The sequence below is a fragment of the Anopheles moucheti genome, chromosome 2 (genome assembly GCF_943734755.1).
Source record: "Anopheles moucheti chromosome 2, idAnoMoucSN_F20_07, whole genome shotgun sequence".
NCBI classification, from domain to species: domain Eukaryota; kingdom Metazoa; phylum Arthropoda; class Insecta; order Diptera; family Culicidae; genus Anopheles; species Anopheles moucheti.
In genome coordinates this window covers 80,040,259-80,061,786 of record NC_069140.1, presented here as the reverse complement: position 1 = coordinate 80,061,786, position 21,528 = coordinate 80,040,259, and the positions used below count along the sequence as shown (strand labels likewise).

General features: G+C 39.4%; 1 protein-coding gene across 1 annotated transcript; it reads left to right on the top strand.

The window, feature by feature from the left end:
* Window positions 1–11,886: 11,886 nt before the first annotated feature.
* On the top strand, window positions 11,887–21,018 carry LOC128296885 (uncharacterized). The gene is made up of 5 exons (XM_053032402.1): window positions 11,887–12,080; window positions 18,086–18,285; window positions 18,351–18,628; window positions 19,067–19,245; window positions 20,079–21,018. Exons 1-5 carry the CDS (start codon window positions 12,020–12,022, stop codon window positions 20,168–20,170), a joined length of 810 nt encoding a protein of 269 aa, XP_052888362.1. The 5' UTR covers window positions 11,887–12,019; the 3' UTR covers window positions 20,171–21,018.
* Window positions 21,019–21,528: the final 510 nt, after the last annotated feature.

Below are 21,528 nucleotides of genomic sequence, written 5' to 3'. Positions count from 1 at the left end.
TCATTATATTATTGTAGTTTGATGGTTTTTTTTGGGCTGGGGGCACAATGAGTTGTACAAGGCATTATCTTCTTGAAATTTGCCTATATATTGTATTATGTCGTCGTATAAAATTATAAAAGGAGTATTGACTAAAAGCATGTAGTATGTAGTAGTTTTAAAAATGTCTTAAAATTTAGACCAAAATCTTTTTTGTTTACTTCACCATAAAACTGAGATACGTGATCTAGGTGTGTTACCTGACATGAAGTTGTCCTTTAGGCAGCATTACAATGACGTGATTCAACAAGCAAACCGAACCGGTGTCCTTATGCCGAAACTTCTAGCTAAATAATAGTAAGGACTCAGCGGAAACTCACACTTCTTGCTATACGACGAATGCAGTGGAGTGATCGCAATACACTGCCGCCTTATCGATCACGCCGTTTGTTATTAGGGTTACAGACACTCTCTAACGGACGGAGAAATGTTCAAGCACGGTTTATTGCTGACGTTCTGTGTGGAAATATTGACGCTCCTGCTATACTACTTCGATGTTAATAAGGGCACACATATGTTTAAGCAACGGATACGATACTCGGAATAATGACACTGTGCAAGTCCTAGATGTTAAGAAGATTAATATTATAAGACGAGTGAGACCTTTATCTGGCGGACTATTATTGAAAATACAAATACAAAACTCATTTGAATTTAATGCACAGTACAGGGTGTATCGCATCATATTGCATCACGGTTGAACTTGAAAATAGTAAAAATAGTAAAGTAAAGTAAAGTAAAATAGTAAAATTAGCTAGTTGACCGATCTTTACCAAACTTTCACACAATAAACTATAACTTTTACGTAAGATTTTGGCAAATTAATTTCATTTAACTTTAATATCTTAACCGTACCCTCGCACCTCGCTCTACTCTTAGAATCTGTAAATATCTGTCTGCAGTTTCGTTTTTACTTAAACTCATTTTTTATCGTGTCTTTGACTTTGATTTTTTTTATTTGAAGATTTGACTTTTTTGAGCAGCCATCTGCAGGCATTCCTTGAGGTAGATCTTCCCGTTTACAGTCTCGGTTGTATTGCATACTACTCTGTTTGAGCACAAGAATAGATCGCTTGCCAAATCAAACATTTCTTGGCAAACTTTGTAGGATTCTGTTACCTTAATTCCTCTGGACATCAAATTTGTGTTTGGCGGTGAAGAACAGTTGCTGGGGATCCATGATGAGACAAATTGGTTCCGTCAGCACCTGATGCTGAGGTGATTTTCCACGTGTTCGTACAAACTCTTTTCGCGACGTTGTGTTTAAGCTAACGCAATTGGTCAAAAAACATTGGAAACAATGCACTTCTACTTCAAAATATCCATCCAAGTAAAAGAAAATATCTATGAAGTGCTATTCTGGTGGTTGCGCCTAGTTGTATAAGCTCACAATAAATATCTCTAAGCCGCTCCCACCAAACAATTAAACATTAGCATGGAAAGTGAAGCAAGTCCAGTTTATCGTCTTTAATTATCGTATACGATCAATGCGTTTTGAAGTTGTGAAGTCACTAATATACGATAACATAAGCACATGTTCTCTAGTGCACCAAATATGATCGATCCCACTTAAGTGTTTGACATCTCTGACGGAGCGACATTGAAACACAACAAGCCATATTTAATGATTGCTAACATTCTGTATTTTCCTTCGAGAACGGTTCTACTGTGCTTCGAAAATCTCTAATCATCACCAACAAACTTTTAGCGCCGAAACCAAAGCACTAAAAAACCTCTACGTGATAACCTTTAAAATTCAATAAACCAACATCTTCAACATGATGCGTTTTTTTTTAAGTAAAATTCATAGCGCAACAATACACGCGGCGAAAATAAAACAAAAACCACTCACACACACAGCGGAACATGTGCTGTGTCGAACTGCGTTCGGAATGAGTGTTTATTGACGCTATAACTTTCAGCACGTCATATCGCAGGAATGCCAGCGATAGAGATGTTAAGGTGGGAAATGTTTTTTTTTGCGGCGGTAAAGTGAGCAAAATGAAGATCACCTAAAATGCAGGGCTCCTGGTGGGAAATTTATGTGTACTGCCTGCGCGAAAGTTCTAGCATGGTTTGTATTAAATAAATAATGAAGATTTAAACAAAATTACTCCCAAACAAATCACATTTTTATTGATTTGTGATAAAGGGACATTCAGCGATGCCTTACCTTAGTGAAAAAATTCTTTCAAAAATTGTTTTAAAATTTTAGTATTTTTTTTTATTCTGACATATTATTTATTTATTCACAGGTTATGAAAACATGGTGGAAAACTCACGAGAGGAAGGTCACTCAACAAACTTCACCATCTGTTGCCACCGGATGACGATGAAAAAAAACGATCGCAGTTAAATAATGACGCAAGCGCGCAAGTAAGTAACTAACACATTTATTTGTCAAACATTTTCCAATCCCCAAAAACTATAGCAATTATTTACGACACCTAAATGATTGCTTTACCGTTGCGTACAAGGTCGTCATGATTTCAAGCCTTGCAGAATGTTTTGTGTTTTTGCTTGTGAGTTTTACTTTTACTCGATCACGTCATCGGTCCCAGCTGTGTGTCCCTGTCGTTATCCGAACCGTCGATCGTTTCGTGTGTCTAAAAATGAATATTAAATGCTACATGCGACGGCCCAGCATGATTAGGAATCGGGAGGAGTATGTTTTATGGTTGTTATGTCCACGATCGTCACACCAGCAAACACCGCGATCCTCTGTCGCCGTTTGGCAACGGTTTTTTTTTCGGTGGAATGGGTGGAGATTTTCCGATTAGAAGGGTCCACCCATCGCCCGGCACATCGGGATGTGCCATTGACTTTGACATTGGAGGAAGTAGGAAACCGGTATCGATTCCCCCGCTTGGCCGTGTCCTCGAAGGAAATGCCAGCCACAGAGGCGTTACGGTACGGCGTTACCGTGCGAGATGAATTTTTATTTTGAGACATCACGCGGGTACCGGGCTGCTCCATGGGTTTAGTTTTATGGCCAGATGGAGCTGATGGAACGGCGGGTAGACGAGTTGACATGGGGCGAGTTGTTTTTTTTCCACTGGCACTGGCACTCCGCCAACAGAGAGAAACGCCGAGCGAACTCGGTCCACCAACTAATGGCGGAGAGAAATGGTCGCATGATCTCATCGCTTCAATCGCTAGGTTCTACGCGTGATGGTCGCTTTTCCTGCAGAACATGGCACGCTTTGCCTTGGTTCTATTCCTAGGGCCATATTTTTCTTTCCTGCTTGGGCACGATTGCGCTTTGCTGTGTGATGTCACCGTACTGAAGTGATTTTTTTCGATGTCTCTTCAAAATGCTAGATGCTGTGCGGTAAATTATTCATTCAGGTAAATATCGGCATTATTTGTTTTGCTGAATAGACCGTGACATAGCGTTTGTGAATAGTGAATATTGGTGGCATCATTTTGATTATTTAATTTAACGCTTGGATGATGCTGTTGAAGGTTAAACTATAATCATCCATTAGAGATCACTTGAAGTCATTTTTTATGGAGGTTAAGCTCAGATTAAATAGAATCCATGCTGAATGGCGATAGCTTTGAATTAGGATCCTCTGTCTGAAGGTGTTGCTTGCACCTTTAGAAGCCCGTAGTAGAAGATTACATAAAGTACTTTGAGATTCAAGGTTCATTTTCTGTATGGAATCATTACGACTAGCCTGACTGACAGTAGAATAAGATGAATTCTGATATCTCATCTTTATCCACATATGTAATCAATAGTCGAGCGAGAGGTCACTCTCCGAGGCTGGCAACAAGAATGGGATACTTCGCAGCCCGAAGTGTGGACTCAAAGCCTCATTCCAGACACTGGATATTGGGTAAGAAAAATGCACTGGGAAACCTGGGACTTCTTGCTTACGCAATTCCTGACTGGTCATGGGTTTTTGGTATTTTCAGAGTCAAGTGACTGAGACACTTGCGGGCGCGAAGAAAGTTTGGAACAATTACTGGTGAAGTACTGGTAATGTTGGAGTTCGCGTTTAGGTCTGGGGTTGTCGTTGTATCGGAAAGCCCTTGGGTTACCATACAGCGTTAAACCGTAGTGGTGGCTTATTGAACTTAGGCTACCCCAGTCACTTTGTATATGGAACCTTGGGACCACGAGCTGTCGTTGCGGATGAGTGTTATACTACATCGAAAGACCTTCAACAATTAGCAAAGTCTATAGCCGGTCAACCAAAGTAGTCATAGCAGTGATCATCTCATAGCTGCGATCATCTTCCCGTTGGGGAAATGTAATCCAGAAGGCCTATCGCTGACGTGATTGTCCAATCCGGGCCATCCGGCAAAGGTTCTGAGGCTTGAAGAGTTGTTAACCCGCAGGCACTTCGGCGAATCGAGCAGATCCCTGGGCAAAGTGCCTCCTGCATAGGAGCAGGCTCCCTTGAGTGGGATCCTCTATGAAGATTCTCTCCTTGGACAATCCAAAAAGGAAAAGTGAAAACATCACGATGAATGTCTTTTTACGTGGACGAGTTGCTAAATCGCGAATCAGTAAGTAACTTCAGCTCTTGTGATCTGATTTTTCAGAGATACTTTCCAACCACCTTAACAGGTCTCCCTTGCTGTTTCAATAAGTTATGAGTTTCGGAAGTGTTTTAAATAAGTTCACGGTCTTCATATCTCACCTTGATATACTTGATCCTTCAGCGAACTAGAGGCTTGATGTCATCTGACCCTATAAATATCAACAACTAATGAATTTCCGTCTGGCTATTGATGAGTAAGAATACATCTTCAACTAAACGACTCGTAATTCGTCGAACGTAATGATCGCCTCTGTGAAAAACATATCAACATTCTCGATGGACACCGAGTCGATATTGTGGTAGAGAGCTGTAGTAGAGCTGGCAATGAAAGATATCTGTACAGTATATTAGAATCAGGATTGGCCTCTGCATGAAAGATTTGAAAGTAGGATGGAGATAGTCCTTGGGACTTAAAAGATTGAGTGGTTAGACTTTGAACTCTTGTCATTCAAGAAGCGATCGCTTAATTGATGAGTTACTAAGCCCCAACACTTCATGCTTCTCTGCTAACATTCTGAAACTGACTAACATTCTCAACTCAGAGCCCTACTCTCTTTTTCGAGTAATTGTGTTGAGAAGTTGGTTTAGAAATTGGTAGGTATTCTACACAGAACATCTACCGTCTCTATTCTTATAACTGGAATTAAAAAATGGAGGTATAATTCTAACCATTACTTCAGTGTCATTGTTTAGGATGGAACTTCGAACTGTGTCTTATTATATCTGTAAGATCCCGAATGACCGATCTTTTAAATGTGTGTTGTAATGTTACTGACAGTTTAGATCATATGGGAGCTCATGCGCTGAAATTCGCTGCTATGCTCAGCATTCTCATTTCCCTTTACTCAACATTTCAATAAAAATCCCGAATAAAATGATGTAAGACAGACATCGATCACTGTTCGGTCGATCACGCGTGTATTGTTTATTTGGTGTATTGCCGCCGTCATGTATGGAAGTTTCATCACGCATCACGCATCATCACAAAATAAATGCAACGAATTTCGTGCCCGAACGGCCCCAATACAGCCCAATGCTCAGCCGACTGATGAAATCATTTCAATTTCATCACTTTACTTCCCAAAACTGTGTGGAATGGGGATTTGCTTTTTTTTCTTTCCTACTTCTGGTGAATAGTTTTGTGATGTGATTTTTATTTGCCATTCAACGCCGTATGAACAGTGAGTTTGTAATAGGCATTTCTGGCTTTATTGATCGTGGAGGTGTTGACGGTACGTGCAGGGAATGGTTATTTGGACAAAGTTATTCCCCGTAAGGCACAAGATATTTGTTTTGGAGTCATGAATTCATTATGAGGACAGTTGACACAGGTGCGTTACGAAACGAAAAAAAAAAAAATCTAACTCCCATCCGTTTCTTTGCATGCTTTGAGTAAAGAGTGGCCATCGTTTGACCATCATGACCACACCACACACGATACGTCTCATACTGTCCCATCACATTGTTCCTATCAAACAGATCACGGTTTTTAGCACCTTTGAAAACCATTCTCCCTCTTAAAGAGCTCATTACAGATGACGTCACTCGCAGTGATCGTGCCCACTGTTTGCTTTCCAATTGTTTTGTTCAAGTGCACGTCTCGCAGTCGCGTAAGTTGCGTGCACACGCGGAAATGTGATGCTTCCGTGTAGGTGAAAAGAACGATCATCCACGATGGAGAGCATTCGTCGGATGGAGATCCGTCAGCAGTACCCAATGCTTACCACGGTGACGGTGGGCTGGAAAGTGAGCCGCCCGGGAGGTGTCCAGCTTAGGCGGCGGCCCGTATCGCATTTGGCTTAGGTTTATACGGTTACGGTTTTTAGTTTACGGATCGAATGCTTCGCTGATTTCGAAATACTTTCGTAAGGGGCAGATCACCCATCTGACTTCTTAGCCATAGGTCCCCCCTCCCCTTTTTTGAATTATTTATCTTATTCTTCTTTTATGTTTCGTTCTGCTGCGCGAGATTAAACGAGGGTGTTTGTTTGGTAAAGAATAGCAACAACCAGCTTTTGGGGCTTATTGTGGCTTAAAGTGAAATTTATAGCATCAGACCTTCAGGCATGAATGTTACGTAACTGCTTAGAAGAGTTTAGGCAATGTTTTTTTTTAAAGAACGAAAAACCATTTCCAATAGTCCATGATATTTGAAGGATGTTTTTTATTTTAAATGCCGTTTCTACTAACTATATGGATTTTGTTGTTACTCTACTACTTTATGTTCATATTTGTTTTGAATAATTGAATTTATGTTTAATAGATAATTTAAAAGAGATATACGGCCTGACTTTACCAATAACAAAAAAAAAAGATAATTTTAAATATTATTTTTATAACAAATATATATAAAAAATATATAACAAATATATAACAAATGTATAACAAATGGATAACAAATATGCAAAAAAGAGCGATTAATAGTAGTAAAAAATTAAATAACTCGGATCGTTAAGAAAACAAATATATTTCGAATTTTCTCCTCAAGCTAATGGGGAGACCCTCGCACGAACACGATCATATATGGCGATAGCCGATCTCTCGTCACGTTTCGATCAAGATGTGTCGAATGTTGCCCGGTGCATTCGCGCCTTTATCCACCATTCCGGTGGACCGGTCATTATGTTTGTTTTCATTGCCTTTTCTCTCTCGTAACCGTTCTGTTGTTGCGTTGAAAACGGAATGCCTTTGGCGTTAGACACGGTTGCAGGCAACACCAGGAACACACGATGGGCCGTGATTAATTTTTCTTCCCGCCCGAATGTTACATTCTCACAACCGATGGCACGTGCTGGTACAATCGAGTCGAGCGGAAAAATAAGCGCACAAGTGCCGCCATTCAATCTCGGCAACAAGTGGCTCCGAGTTGCTAGGCGTTTGATCGCGGTTAGCGTCAAGCGTTGATGGTGATTTGGTTATCAGACCGTATCGGGCTGGTGCAAAGGGAAGTTTTTGGTTTTTGGTGTGATGAAGCGTTTGAATGTAAACAACAGCGGCGTGCAGGCAAAAATACGTAAATGTTAATTCCAGAAATGCGTGATGAAATGATGATATTGGGATGTATGATTTCTATATGAGACATATTCATTGTGTAAGTTTTTGTTTGCTAATGATTTTATATGTTTCCTTTTCTTTTGGTTGCTATATTTTTTACCTTTAATTTTTTAAACAATTTTTAATGATTTGTCTTTTGTTTGTAATAATTTTATTTGTTTCCGTTAGTTATGATTATAGTTGTAAAATTGTTTTTAAATACTTGGTTTATTTAATTTTGCCTATTAATATTATGCCGAAGCGCCATCATAATTGTCACAAAAATAATCTGTTTATTCGTTATATTGTAAAACTTATTTGCCAATTGATTAAATTGTGTTTTTTAATTAACACTACACACTTGTTTTATTTATTTTATATCCTTTTGTATCTTAATATATTGACGACAACTGTGTTTCTGATGAGATGTTTGTTTGTTATATGAATATTAAGTAATAATTAATTGTTTTATTAAACTTATCAAAAATAATAAGAAAATAAAATGACCTTCACAGTTAATGTTCGCAAGAGTGAGTATAGCGCAAGCAAAACGCAAAATACAAAGAAAAAGAAATAAATAGAAGATTACAGACCCACTCCATCATAATGAAGAAAAAAAAACAGAGCACCAAAAAAGAAGCAAAGAAATAAAAACACAGTGATTAAAATATATTTCATTTGAATGTTGGGGCATCTCTCACGGTAATGCTTAGCATCTCCCACTCTCTCTCTCTTCCTCCTTCTCTCTCTCTAAAAATATCCTTTTCGCCATTCGCTGTTTTGCTGCTTTTTTATTTATTTTTTATCGTCACCACCCCCTACTGCACCCATCATCCCCTCCTCTTTTCCCTCCAATTCCCCTTTCGATTCAATTGGATATGTGTCATCTTTAATTTGCTGATTTTCCGTGAGTGTTTCCCGTCCTTGCGTTTCGTTCTGTGTTTTTTTTTGCCTTCAGACCGAAACACACAAACACACGGGCACAAGTAACGGCAGGTGTCCGTGATGTGAAATGTGGGGGATTTAGTTTTATTTTTTTTTTCATCAACCCCAACCCCCCCGCTCCCCCCTTCCCCTAAATGCCTACGGTAGGAAGAATCAGTATCGGTAAGATAGTACGCACACACTATCATAAAGCGTCCTACTACCCTGTGGTAGATAAGTGAAAGAAAGCAAGAAAAGAGAGAGATTGACAGAGTGATAGAGAGAAAAAAACAAGCATATTGTGTACAATTTTTAACGGGGCATAAGGAAAATAAAGAAAATGCTGAACCACCATCGACGTCGCGTATATGATTAGTACGAGACCACCGTCGTCATCCACCGTAACCGACTGCGGGATGGTGGATTCGGAAGCCGGGGAGGCGATCTCCCGGAAGGAAGTGACGGGAAAGGGCGAGGGAAGGCACGGGGACGAGGAAGGGAAACTCAAGTGCTGTATGTGCGCTACCGGTGCCTTCGTCTTTATCTGTCTCCGGACAGAGCGGGGGGGTTGATGTTGACGACGGTGGGTAGTGGCTTCTGCCTTCACGGCTGAGCTCCTGCTGCTGCTAGGGGAGGGTTGATTTCCTTCGAACCGTGGTAAGAAGGGCGAAAGAGAGAGAGAGATAATGAGAGAACCAAATCCAATACTTCACCCAACGCGAGAGACCGAGTGCGCGTACCCCCGGGGCCGAGGAAACTCTCCGCCTGGCATAACGTTCAGCTGCTGGTTCCTGCGCCAGCCGACAGTTTCTTGGCGGAGTTCAAACGGATCGGATCAACCGTTAACCGTGCGTGTTTATGCGTGAGTGCGATGTGTGTGTGTGTGGTTGTGGGGAGATAGAATATTCCTTCTTTGGAGGAAAGCTAAAGTTTTGGCCTTGATCTCGATGTACAGAAGCACACTAGAACAAGCTCAAATTAAGCCTCGAAGTGCTTTTTAGATGACAAATGTGGAAAAGTGACTTGAAAATTAAAAATATAAAATAAGATAGAAAACCTAGTGATCCTCTTTATGTCGATATGTTGCTAAAGTCATAAGAACAAGCCGAGTTTAAGCTCAACGCAGATTTCTGCATCATCTGTTAATAAAAGTGATTAAAAGTGTATTAAATAACAAAAAAATGGTGATCGTTTTCGAGCGCATATCATCACACGATCACGGCCGTCAAATCCTTCCTAAGATCTTGTGTGACACACTACTCGAGAAGATCGCGATCACATCTTGTGATCGTCATCCTTTCTTTCCGATCGTTTTTTTGTTCCACTCAGTTGCAGTTGCAGAAAATTTTGCAAACCGTTGCGAATATTTCACCGCCCTTTTGCTCTCTCAACAAGTGGTAGTGTTTCCTCCTTGTGCAAGAGCACGCCCGCGCGCGCCCATGTGTGTGTGTGTGTGTGTATGGCTGTGTGACGATAATTTTCCCTCCCCCCTCCTCCCATTCATTTGGATCCACGCGCGCTCGGGGTGGGGTTGGAATTGTGTGTACTAAAAATATCGGACAGCCCGATGTGCCAGCCAGCGTGTTGAAACCATTAAACGTTGCACTCGGGACCTTTATTATCATTAGTGATGTGATTTCATCTTTCCGCTGGCTGCTTTCCCGTCCGTTGGTGTGTGTGTGTGTGTATAGTTGGTGTGCCGTTGGATTGGAGATAGTGAGAGCCTCCGTTTAAGGGGATAGTACACTCTGCGAGATTTAAACAAAATCATTTATTTTGACCTAAATAATAATTTAGAGTGTATTACAATAACGACTCTATTCCTGATGTTCTTGAAACAAGTACTTAAGTTAGGAAGAGCTTTAAACTTACAGACCGAGAAATTCAAAAAGACCCAAGTTTTCCGAGTTGGCGGACATTATCATTCAAAAACTGCTTGAAGTGTCGCCCATTATTATCTTCGTCTGTTATAAAGAGACCATTATTAGCCTCAAAAAAGGCTCTTTGGTGTAAGCTTTTTATGTTCAATGTTGATTGTTTTTCAACATTTTCAACCTAATCAAACAATCCCACGTACGATGACAGGAAGTTTTTTAAAGAATAAGTAAAAAATATTGGTTTTATTTAATTTTCAACGTTTTCGTCCTCCAAAATGTCCGCGGATCGAGAGGAAGTGACACGTTTTAAATAATGGTACCGCTCAAAGGAGTTTCCCAACGGTTGCCCAGACAAAATATTTTGTTGTAAATTCAGAAAAAGGCAGTAGAATTTATTGTAATAATTCGATATTTTATGACAATTATTATTATAAAATTCAAAAATTATATATTTTTCGGTGGCTACAGTGTACTTCTCCCTTAACCAAGTTCACTATTGGAAGCTACAGTTGCTTTTTTGTTTGTCTACCTTTTCTAAGGCAGCTTCCTTCTGTCTGGTTTCCATTTGATATGATTGCATTTGCTGCTGTTGGAAGAAATCGAGCACGAGCACGAGCAAATAATTTCCGTCCTTATTTCGGTCGGCTTTCAGCAAACAAAAAAAATTCGTTATCCACTCCGCGCATCATTTGTGTGACCTTGATCTGTCTGTGTGTGTATGTGTATATATATGTATGTACACGAGTAGTGCCAGGAAAAAGGAAAAGTGAAAAGCCAAACACAAACGGCACTCACTGCCAGCACAGAATCTCGCTGCAAAGTATTAAACTCACAGGACGAAGATTGAACGGATAGTAAATAACAGTTTCACATTACTACACCCCCATCCACCAGTGGGAAGAAAAAGTGTCCCCCGGTTTGGAGGGGGGGAAGGGCACGCAAAGGACGACCGGGAAATTCCGGATCGCGGTGCGGGCGATCATAATGCCCGAGCATGAAGCATTTTATTGATGTGTGTTATTTTCGGCAACACGACACGGCGTGCCGGACGTGAATTCAATATACGCGCGTGTGGAATGTAAAGAATACCACCCAAATGCACACACCCAACCAACCACCATCACCATCACATAATTGGCCTTCGATGAGATCACGCCGCGGTGACAAGAGGAAGCGATATCATCCCGCGCGTTTAGAAGCGAAAACAATAAACCCATCAACCGTCAAAATAGCGCACCATGTGTATGTGTATCGAGTAAACAACATATATTGCTAGAAGAACTCAAAAAAAAGAAAGAAATACACATACACACATACGAGTGAAATTGTTATGTTATATCCCTTCCTAGTGTTGTATACCTTTCAACCGCTGCGTCAGATCAGTTTACTTGGATTAACCGTGTCTATTGGTTTGTTCCGTATAGTGTGTGCATTTGTGTGCGCGCGTATGTGTGAGTGCGTGTGACGTTTACGAGAGCTGCTGCACCGTAAGCCCGTATCATCATTTACGCGCGGAAAACCGTCTAGCCAACTACACTAGGACTGGTCCGTCGAGCTAATCGTCACAACCGAAGCCCAGCGGACATCGAGCAAATGGATAAGCAGCGTGGACTTATTTTTAAAACCGGATTAATACTCCTTTTCCTACTGCAAGGTAATATGAATAGTGCTCGTTTTTGTTTTGTTTTTTTTTTACTAGAGGTCATGTAACTATTACAGGGTGTCATTTATTTTCCCCGAATTAGTTCGCATTCGGTGAGAAGTAAGCTTCACCCCCGGGTGGGTGAGTGTGGGTAGTCTGTCAGCGTGGAAAAACCTTCGTAATAATTCAAGTTCGCTGAACTGGTTGATCCGCGTGAAAGGTTAACGTGCGCGTGTGTTTAGGGAGGAAGGACGTAGAGGTTTTTGGTGTTTATTGTTGTTTTTTAATGTTGAGTGTTATAAGTTATGTAAGATTTGACAGAAGTTTTACTCTTTAGGTTAATTTTCTTGGGGGTATTTGTTTGTTTGGACATATGTGTCAACTTGCTGGGAAATATATTGAAAACACAACTTTGTGTACGAATTGGCGCTATTCTAACCTAATACGCAGGAAAGACTATCCCGCTACGGGTCAAAGAATACCAGCAATGGCAGGTCTAGAGCTCTTGAGGTTGCTGTTCCGGAAAAGAACTAACTGCTCTGTGGTACAGCTATTCTGTACTATTCAGCTTTACGCAAAAATAAATGTGAAATAAAGCCAGCAATGGCAGATTAGCAAGACTTCAGAGGTTCTTTTAGATCGCAAAAAAAACTGCAACAGTGTGCACTGGAAAGTTCTAGTGACTTCTTCGACTTTTTTTCCTGAGCTGACGATCTTGTTTAAGGATCACTCGTTGCAACTAATTCCATGTAGAGACAAAGTTAGTCAGCATTCAAATACAGATAAATTGATTATTCACTGGACGACATTTATAACTCATTTGGTGGGACCGATTCAGAATCGTGTATTCTGAGCTAGTTTTGATGACAGGTAAAGTAATTAGTGACAGGTAACGGAAAATGACAGACATGACAGATGACAGATGTTAGATTTTATCTGTCATGAAATATTATTTCGATTATTGTCCCTCATTTTAATAATCTAACTATTAAAATTTCAAGTCTGCCTTGTCAGCAGCAGCTATTGAAGTCCTTCCGAATAACAGTGAGCTCTTTGGCCATTTGTGTGAAATTTCTCTGGAACTCGTTTTTTATTCTGGAATTACGTCGGATGAATCCAGTTCGTCAAACGTGCTATATATACCGAGGTGAAATGTATATAAGATTGTACGACAAGTGTTGTGAGTGGAACGAATTGCTTGAAGACAGAAATAAATCCTTGAATTCTGAAGTTGAGCGCAAAGTACAACTAAAAACCGCAAGAGTTTAGGTCATGTGAAAACATTGTCCGGCGAACATTCTTCCACTCTCTCGATAGTAATGCTGTTCGAAATTGAGTGCGTATTGCGATGCGAATAATCGTACTTCTTGACCTTAACGAATGTGGTATCTGACCCGCTTGAGGTATCAGCAGTTGCCTGTAATCTACCATTGTTTGTTCAAATAAATGACCAGCCGTTGTTTATATGGTCATAATCAATGCCAAACTAGAACGTCAAAGGAGCTGTAATGGACCATAATTTATGGTGAATATAAACATTACTTAAAGTCTGCGCTAGTCCTCCATTTTGGGACTGCAAAGTTTCATGTCATTTGGATTAAGATTTCACAACCCCTGGAGTATTATAGACATGAGCTATTGTATTCTTTTCCCATTTTCCTTCACCTTCATCATACATTTTTCATAAAGATGTCACTGTTTTTCTATTCACACAAAGTGTTCTCGTACTTATTGTCTCTCATTATCCTCGTGGTGTGAAAGTAAACATTCATATCCGTATGATAATTGTTGTGAACCACTTACAGGTAAATAATAAAAACTTGTGACGATAATTGCCAAGTGTGAGTGTGAAACACATGCTGATTTTTGTGCAGTACAGAGGGGAAAAACATATTTACTAATATACTGAACCCCCAATGACATCATCTTTTGTGCAGTGTAATGAAAAAACAAAGTGAGATCATTTATTTTTCTAGCAGCACATCTGAGGCAACTACAACGAAACTTTGTTTTAAAAATTAAGAACAATATCTTAAAATTCAACAACCATCCAACACCCCCAACAACGTTGCACGAGGCACTATTTTTAAATATGCCAGCGTTGGTGAAGCTATCCAAAGCGGTTTATTTCCATTGCCATGCAGCAAACACGGCCCGGCTAGAAAAATAAACGCCCGCGCCGCGAGTGCGCAAAACCCCGGTCTGGAAAGTGGGGTGTTGGGCAAAATTTTGGCACACATTTTCCGCCACTTGTCTTTGGCCGCGACAGTCGTGTCGAGTGTCTTTGACCGGAAGATGGTTTGGAGCGACCACATACACTCCACTGTCGTTTTGGGGGATGATTATTTTTAGAAACTTCCTACCAGTCCAATCGGTTGCTTTGGTGTGCTTGAGAGACAAAGAGAGAGAGAGAGAGAGAGAAAAAAGAGAGAGAGAAAATTAAAATTTATTTATTATGTACTGCAACGAATTTGCATATCCCTTCAAGTAGAGAGACCATCCATCATCGATCACAGTAGATTACGATCGTGACACAATGCTTCAAATGTGGCCTCCAAACGTCCAAGGCCCGTTATTTGCTAGCATTGCTATTGATGCACGTGAGATGCATCGAACTGCAACGGAATCGCATACAAGGCGGAAAAGTAGGCGGCATGATAAATGGCTATGCACCGTTGCATCGGGTTTTCCCGAAACGCTAACAAGCACTAAAGTAATACTCCTCCCCTGCCGTTAGTTATGGGTGATCTAATTGCAGTGGCCAATCCCTTTTTTGAGAAGGCACATTTGAAGGTAATGGCACACCTGGTGGTGGTTTATTCCCCGGTTTTTTTTATTACACACCCCCCAGGGTGCGGAACACTTTCCGTGGAAATCGATTTCCACCAGCCGCAGAAGCAACAGTTTTCCCGCCACCAACACCCAAATACCGGTCAATGGTGAAACGTTGCTTGCTGCGTCCTGACCGGGAACCGATGCGCATCGCGTCAATCATGTTTTGAAATTAGATTTATGACGCCTTTCAGCCTCAGCTGGTTTTCTACAACGCGACCGACGGTAAGAAGCGAATGGATGAATGGTGGTTAAAATGGTGGTTCTTGGTGTGCGTTTGCGTGACCTTAATTTATCGTTTTTGCTTCGCCACACTTGTGCGACTGGCGTTAAGGAAGAATAAGCTTCCGGTACATATATACCAACGCGGGGAGCGTTAAGAATTTCCACCCACAACAGGGGGTGGTTTGCATTGTGACCAACTCGGTCCGGGAAGTCCGTGGATTGAGTGATAAGAGAGGAGAAATAAGGATGGTAAGAAATGGCATAAAGTAATTTTCTATTTTCTACTAAGAGTTGCATTTAATCCTAAAGCATTAAGATTGCTGAAAATCGATGGAAACTTAATATTACACAGTTTTCGTCTGTTAAAGATATCAATGTTTAAGGGATGCATTTGAGATGGAGCTGCCTGGTGTTTCATCTGGCGACCTATTTTTAATCGTCACATTTCATAATAATGTTTATTTCAGCATTTAAATTAAATTGTAAAATTATAAAAAAACACAATAAATTAAGGGAAAACAGAAATTTGCTTTACACACTTAAACTTTATAAAACTCGATTCAAGTGAAATTTTGCAAAATGATGGGAAGATGCAATAATGAAATTTATTTATAAACAAATTACATATATATACACCTTTTCAGATTTCTTAAACATAAATGCTGTCAGCTCCTTGTAGTAGTTCATTTAAGTAGTTTTTATTAGTTTTTAATTTTCAAAGTTTATTGTTTCAAAGGATAGTTTGGCGATGGAGCTGCCTGGTGTTTCACGTGACACCGTCTCAAATCCTTATATATAATGAAAATTTTCTTGAAGATAAAAATTATTTTAAAAAGTATTACAAAATCTATTAAAACGTAAGAAAACCAATACAAATAATTTTACATATCGAAATAAAACATTACAAAATGTTGGGATTAGCAAAAAAACACATAAAATATAAAATAATTATTCGACTTTATTTTATTTATTTACTTATTTATTTTTTATTTATTCATTTATTTATTTATTTATTTATTTATTTATTTATTTACAAGTATAATGGTCTATACGGACTTAGCCCGACAACTAAGTTGATCAAATTTTTAGAATCATGAAATTATTATTTAATGGCAGCCTGATAGCATGATGGTAACAGAGTCGGTCTTCACACGAACGTACCGTACCAAAATCCCATCCGGGCCAATTTCTCGTAGCAAGTCGATAACAATAAAATAAGTCGATACGTCCAGGCCGTTCCAGCGAAACAAAATGATAATAAATTCATTATTTGACATTTCCTCCTATCCAATTGCCTTATTCCGGAAATAATCTGTTTTATGAATATTTAAATTTAATGTAGACATCTAGTTTTGTCACATCCTTTGTTATTATTGTTTCTTATATGATTTTATTTAGTTTGATTTTTTATTTATTATTTTTAGTCTATTTATTATTATCATTATTTATTTATTATATCAAAAGCGAATATTTTTATCAATTATTGTTTTTTGTTTGTTTAGTAATCATTGCGTTGTTTTATCTTTGTTTTCAATAAATTTTATTATTTCATGTAAAGTAGGTATGTTTTTACATTTACCTTATAACATTCGTTGTAGTTTGGATGCTTCTCTAATTTTCATATGAAACATCACTTTAAAAGGAAGCAATAAGCTTTTACCACTTATCAAAAGTTTTGGATATTTTTTTTTACCCTACCTGCACAAGTAGCATCAAACGCCCAGTACCTCGTTGACGTCTTATGACGTTTGATTTATGCCTTTGGCTTCGCGCGCTTTCCGAAAGCTATTTGCCCATCCATTAGCAACCTTCCCGGCCCCGGATGTTGTTGGACCGATAAATGTTACTACTTTGAATGCTGTGTACTCGGTATACTCCTCACCACTGCTAACTGCCGTAACGCAAAGTAGTGGTGTTGTGTTTTTTGTCGCAACGTTTCATCGTTTTGCTTGACTGTGTGTTCGCCTGTGGCCGTTGCATGGTGGTGGTGGTGGTTGGTATATTATCAAAATACCGCGTGACGTCTCGTCTCTAAGCAATGGACAGTTTATTTTCCAAACGCGTCGTTGTTAGTAAGGCATATGGGTTCGATTTTGCCCTGATCCTGTACAAACCTCAAGTGGTGGTCGTTGATGAAAATAGACCAGCGGGGTGACAAGCGTGGCAAGAAGCGAACGGGTGGACAACGCAGAGATCTGAAACGCCAGAGGTTAGAAATTGCTTTCAAGATAGCGTTTGTTTGTGTACAACGGCCCGCTGATTGTTGGCACGAATTTCAAACGTTTCTGCAGTGCAAAGCTGTACGGCAACGCACCAATACACCGGGCTGGCAATGAAGATGTTTTTTGGTATTTTGTTCATTCAAATTTCAAGCGTTACAGCCAGTTACGGTACGGAACATTTGTTGTTGGCAGTGGATCAAAATTGAATTTTTTTTTAACTCAAAATTTGCCTGTTTCACTTAAAAAATAATTAATTTAGTTAAATGTTGTAAAGCATTTCTCTATTAATCTTTTTAGATAATAGAAATATTTGATACCTTGTGCTCAGGATGTCAGAGGCGTTTTAAGTACATTTATTAGTCATTATTAGTTTAGGACAATTGTTCTAAAATGTTTTGGTAACTTTTTAGCTCGCCGTGTAATTTTAAGTATTTTTAGTATTAATTTCTTTTAGTGACTTGCGCGGTCCACTGTAATAGCGTATCTCGGGGACCACCTTTATCAACAATGCCTCGAATTTTCATTGCAATTTATGGAAACTCTGTTTAAACACTTTCTCATTTTCGTCCTTCTCTCTTTTTGATGCTCTTTTTTGAGTAAAAATTATAATAATTCCAGTTTTATCAGGATTTCGTATGTGTATTTATGCTCTTCCCCATAGTTTTATATTTAGAACTATTCTTTATTACATTTAATTGTTTCAACGATTCTTTAACGTTTCTGTGGTTTCTTTTTCAGTTATTACCGCTCTGAAAATCACCAAAGTGCGCGTACCATCGTCGTACAGCATATCGCGCGAGGAAGGCGAAAGTAAACCGCTCATACTCGGCTGTGATTACGACATCGACGATGATTCATCGAAGGGATTCGTGCTGAAGTGGAAACACAACGATCTGCAATTTTACCAATGGATACCGTCCAGAAATCCGATCGTGTTTGTATGTTTTGTATTCCAAACAAAAAAAAAAGGAACTTCAAACACGGAATTGCTCTTCTTTTGCAGAGTTCCTTCAAGGGACACATCGACCTGGATTACTCCGAATCGGACGATCGGCTCCACAAGCACAGTGTTATAAAGTTCATCAACCCAATGGCCAACTACACCGGCAACTACACGTGCCAGGTGTCGACGTTTGAAGAGCTGGTATCGAGCACCGCCCACCTGCAGATGATCGTACCGGAGACGGACTTTTCGTTGGGCTTCCAGCGGGAAACGAACGGAAGTACGGTGGTGTTTTGTAACGTGGGAGAAATATACCCGCTGCCGGATGTTGCTTTGCGGTGAGTTTTATATATTTGAAATGAATTAATACGTAATACGTTTAGAATACATTGCATATTATAAGCAGGGAACTCTTTATAAATCGTTATTTCACTTGATTCGGTATGAATACAAGCAATCGAAAAGTACAATCATCACAACTGACATATTGAACTAGCTTTTTTGTGTGGCGCCATCTATTAGCGAGTAGCGGCACTACGAAAATAATTTTCACTGTTGCGTAGCAGCTTTTGTGTTCTTCTCTTTTTTAGAATAACTTTATTTTAATTTTATTGCATAATACGTGTATTATGAGGTTGTTTAATATTTTAACAAAATTTAATTAGTTAACTTTCAATTAATTTTAATGCTCCACCTCAGACAGACAAGAATTAATTGCTTAAGTTTTTATCTTACATTTACGAACCATGCTAATGGTAACATTCTTTCCGTTTTAGCATTGACGATCAACGGGTGTCGGATGCGGTGGCTTTCGAGCAGGTGCAGGAATATACCGGCTATTACAACGTTTCCGTACAGTACATCCTACCGGATCCGGACAAAAACCTGGAGCTCCAGTGCGATGTGACGATACCGGCAACGGACTACACGCTGCACAGCAGTATGCCTTATCAGGGTAAGTTGTCTTCGGACGAAGAAACAAACAACATAATGTGAAGCAACCGTTTGCGAAACACACGATCAACAAATAAACCAGCGCATTGGCATTTCAAATTGAAATTTGTAATATGTGTACATTTTTTTTTATAAGTAATCTGGGAAATTTAATCAAAATGAAATTCGTGTCGATAATAGTAACATTAAGTAATTAATTTTAGTACATAAAAATTCACATGGTTGATGCGGCTAGGGGCTGATGAATTTTGTGAAAAAAGATAATTTACATGAATCTTTAATGAAGAATCTTTGAAGCGACATAAAGAAGCTTTTTTTTGCTAACTTTTATTGTTTAAAATTCGTAGATATCGCTAGGGAAAATACAATTTAGCTTAATTTGTCTATGCAATCGAAGCAATAGCAGTACTTGAGTTATTTCATGTATTTACAAAGTGTTCAGAGTCGCTTGCAGAGTCGTTTTTTTCACAGTATAAATATTCGTTCAGTTTCATTAATCTGATTCAGATTCACCAAAGACTAGTCTCAACGTTTTAAACCATATATCGAGCGAGTGATCTATCGAGAGTAGAAAGAAGATTCGAACGGCAATTAATATTTAAACACAAGAGTAAATAATCACTTAATATTTAAATTATACTTTATATACAACATTAATTAAAAAAGACTTAACATTAATGAAAATTTCACACATTGACAATCAACCTTCGCTTGGGCTTTTATCGGGCATTAATATTTTAGGCTTCATTTCCATTAAACGCCCAACTGGGAGTGCGTTGATTGGTCTACTCCTATTTGATGCATGCATTTTCTCCTGATTTTTTTCCTCCGCAGGTGCCGCCTTCCGGGTAAATGCCGCCACACTGCAAGTGTTCCTGTGTACCGCCATTACGGTGACACTTGCACGAATGCTGACCATGTTCTAGGGTGTTCAGCAGGTGTTCCGGGATGTTGTGGAAGCAGACCGAATGCCTTTCCGTTACGGGTTGGCGGCGTACGCTTTGGAATGAAGCAGTCTTAATCCTGGTCTTCCCATGGTTTTCTCCACGCGAGTGTCAATGTGCAGGTTGAGGAAGCACTCTCACATACGCCTGTAACAAAAGTAGCTACACACTACCACCTGTCCCCGTTCCCGTCCCCTTCTCCCCTCCCTTACTTCCCCATCCCGTATCCGTTCCCAGTCTGTTCGCAGGATCAAGTGCAATTAATCGTTTATACGTTACGCACCATCCCCATTCAGTGCTCCCGCCGAAGGGAAGCGCCGATGGGTAGTGGTGAAGCGGGAGACCTGTTGTAAATAATTGTTTGTTTCTGCTTTAGAATGCGCTTATTTGTACACACCGGTACGGTCAGTGTAATTTCGTCAAACGAAATACGTTGTGCCTTTTGTGACTTGCGGAGTTGTTTCACCGGACCACCGGATCGGGCAAATCCCAGTACCGTATGCAACGAATGGATGTAGAAATATATTTAAAATATGTTTTATAAATGTTTAAATTATTAACCCGCTTGGTGGTACACGCGAGAGTTTGTGTTTTGGTTTGTCTCCATGAACGGACACAAGTGGAAAATACGCAATAGCAACATTACACAATTTACTGAAACGATTCTATGCTTCATGTGATCATTCTGTGGCCACCAAGCCCGGTGGCAGTGCGCGTGTCCGTGTCCGTGATTAATTTAAATGTGTTGTTTTAGTCAATGATGTACGAGACGATCATAATGATCCTTACGTTGTATAACACACCGTTGCCGAATAAAATTACGATAATATTTAAAACCGATGTTAGTGTGTTTTTTTCTCTTCATGCGATAGAAATGTATGCAATGATTTGATTTCTTGAGTTAATAAAAATAAATAAATTAATGATAATGATGACGGAAATAAATTAATGATGACGACTTACTTTAATGGTCGACTTGACTTCAGACATAAGAACTTTTAGATTAGACAACGAACAAGTCATTCATTTTTCGGATAAGTCTCTTAATAATATAATTTAATAATAATTTGGACAGTCTTTAAAGTTCCTAAAATCTAAGTTCTAAGTTAAGTCAAAGTATCAAAGTAGTTAGTTAAAGTAAAATATCAGTCCATAACAGAATATTCGACAGCCTAAAGGTTCGGCTGCTTTTGATCCAACAATCATGCACTTCTTAATTGAGTTCATGCTGACGAATATCTGCTCCACCAAATAGCTCAACTAGCACATGGTTCTTTCGCGTGAATTTCTGATTCCATATTACGACAAAGATTGTCTTAGCTAGGCACATTAGTCAGAAC